This window comes from Phytophthora parasitica (genome assembly GCF_000247585.1).
Source record: "Phytophthora parasitica INRA-310 unplaced genomic scaffold supercont2.9, whole genome shotgun sequence".
NCBI lineage: Eukaryota > Oomycota > Peronosporomycetes > Peronosporales > Peronosporaceae > Phytophthora > Phytophthora nicotianae.
In genome coordinates this window covers 256,183-258,563 of record NW_008648995.1, presented here as the reverse complement: position 1 = coordinate 258,563, position 2,381 = coordinate 256,183, and the positions used below count along the sequence as shown (strand labels likewise).

The window sequence follows — 2,381 nt, the reverse complement described above, 5'->3', positions numbered from 1 at the left end:
GTTCTTGACCGCTGAATGCGAATCCAGCTTCACCGATACGGATCACCCGCTTGAGTGACATCTTGGTCATAGTCGGACCCGACGAGCGTTCGGTAGTGACATATCCTTGGCCATCTTGTGCTGTAGTCACCAGCTGTCGCGTCACCGAGCGTTCGTGGCTTGAGCAACTTGAAATGTGGCCACTTCAGCAATTACTTGGAAATCGCTACACCACATACGTATATCCTCGCGAAACAGATTTGAACGTCGCAAAGCGGGAGATCCCCTAAGTTCACTTTTACACCGTTCCCGAAAAGACTTTTGGTGGTACCGTCGGCGTTGTTTCTGGGCTTGCTGCATTATCATTAGACGTATCTTCTTCATCATCATCCGATGACTCAGCATCGGGTTGCGTACCAGCATTGGCTTCTTGTTGGACTGTGTTACTCGATACTGTGTACTGCACTTGCTCAGGTGAAGTGATACAGTTTTTCAAGTATATCCTAACTACCCACTACAGTCTGTAGGGAACTAAACACTGAAGACCAACGCGTTGGTGCTGGCAACACGAGATTTCGTGCTTTTGCGCCTATATTAGGCAAGCACTTGAACTCGTCAAGTCACTCAAGATGATTTTTCACGAATCGTGCCACGGTTACAGCTCTCCGACGGATCTTCCGAAAAGCAGGAACCTTGAAGATATCCTGCATCAGCAGATTAAGAACGTATGCTGAGCAACCACCATCGCCAATATTTGGTCTGCAAATATACACCCGACTTGTAGCGCTCCTTATCTTTTTGGCATTGTCCGTAATGACGGATACAACCTGTGCTGATGTTGAGGCATTGACATCTTCGAGTACTTTCTCTAAGTCACCTGCAAGGCAGTCTGCAGTAAGCTGTTTAGACCTTGTCGACCATGAGGACCAGAAAACCGAGGGCATTCCTGGCGCAACTACCGAGAAGTTAATATTGCTGGATCCGTTGGTATCACTCCAGCCATCCGTGACAAGAGGGACCTATATTGGCTAACCAACCAACCTGATTACATCCAGCCGCATCTCTGCTAGGACTCATTTCAAACGTTCACCACCCAGCTTGTTGCTCGACGGCGCCTGAAATGTAGTGCGCCACCAATACAACCAATTCTCGGAAGACTGGAGCGTCTACGAGCATAAATAACAGGACGAAAACAGAAAAACACTCTTGCTAGCGCCATTTTAAAAGCATCCTGACTCAGTTAGACCGGCGATGCCGCAGTAGGACTTGACGTTTTTGGAGTTGGTGGGGGAGCGTGAGTCGGACGCAATCAATTCTGGACGTATTTTGAAGCACTAGGACACGGATTAGAGCCTATATAGTGTTTCAACAAGTTGCCGCTAGGCTTGCCATTCTTTTTCAGAGAACCACAATACCTGCATCGTCCATGTTTATTCCCGTTCTCGCCACGCAGTTATGCAACTACAGCATTCTCTAAAGTTGCACATCTTCAAGAAGCAAATACAACCGCAACGTTGCGCAACTGCAGACATTACCAACATAGAAACCCAGGTTAGTGCAGTTGCGGGTCCGAGTGTCGCCCCAGCGGCTGAAGATCCGTTTTTGAGTATTTGTTTGCAGCACAATGTCAATTGTTTGGTCCAATTCGCCTTTTAGAGAACAGCGCATTTGTTGATTTCGTCGGCAAAAAAAATTCCGTCAGAACGGCTTTGAGACGGTCCTCCGCACTTGAACTTGCCAGTCTTACGTTCATGAGGCTCCGGACTTGCTGAGTCGAGACTGGAAGACCTAACGAAACTTTTAGCTGCGAGGTAGTTTCGTTTGGTAACAGGCATCGTACCAAGAGAATCAGCGACGTAACTTGCAATCTGCTTCGTTTCAGTGTTGGTCTGGCCAAAGGAATTGGAAATGGACAATACCAACTCACTGACCAAGTCATTGCACTGCTTCAGAGCGGTGTAGATTGTTTCGTTTGTGATATGGTTGTGACAGCGCTCCTGTAGTAACATTGCCATTACAATGACATAGTGATATTAGTAAATTCAATACAGCAAACTTTTGTAACAAATGCAGAACTTAAACTCAACTAGCAAACCTCGTTTGTTACTATAATTGTCCAATTAGACTCTCCGTCATCGTCGACCTCTCCGGTTCGCACGGCCGCTACCCAAAACATTGCCTTGCAGTTTCAATATCTCTCCATACGCTTGGCCCTTTTGCCCGTCGATCGGGATTTATACTGGCAACCGAACGTGCATGCATACTTCCGAAATGCATTTCCAAACTAAACAGGTATTTGTAGATCGGGCCGATCGTTCGCTTGCTGTTGTACAGTTTTGTCATTTGGCAGTCCATCCTGCGGTATACCAACAGGCTCTGTCGCTCATACTGCTCCCAGTACT

The 2,381-nt window shown here is 47.1% G+C and overlaps 1 protein-coding gene across 1 annotated transcript; it reads right to left on the bottom strand.

Moving 5' to 3' along the window:
* Positions 1-599: 599 nt before the first annotated feature.
* Positions 600-2,155, bottom strand: PPTG_21837 (hypothetical protein; the record flags this gene model as incomplete). The annotated part of the gene is made up of 4 exons (XM_008900539.1): positions 600-856; positions 1,226-1,294; positions 1,907-1,976; positions 2,075-2,155. 4 exons carry the CDS (start codon positions 2,153-2,155, stop codon positions 600-602), a joined length of 477 nt encoding a protein of 158 aa, XP_008898787.1.
* Positions 2,156-2,381: the final 226 nt, after the last annotated feature.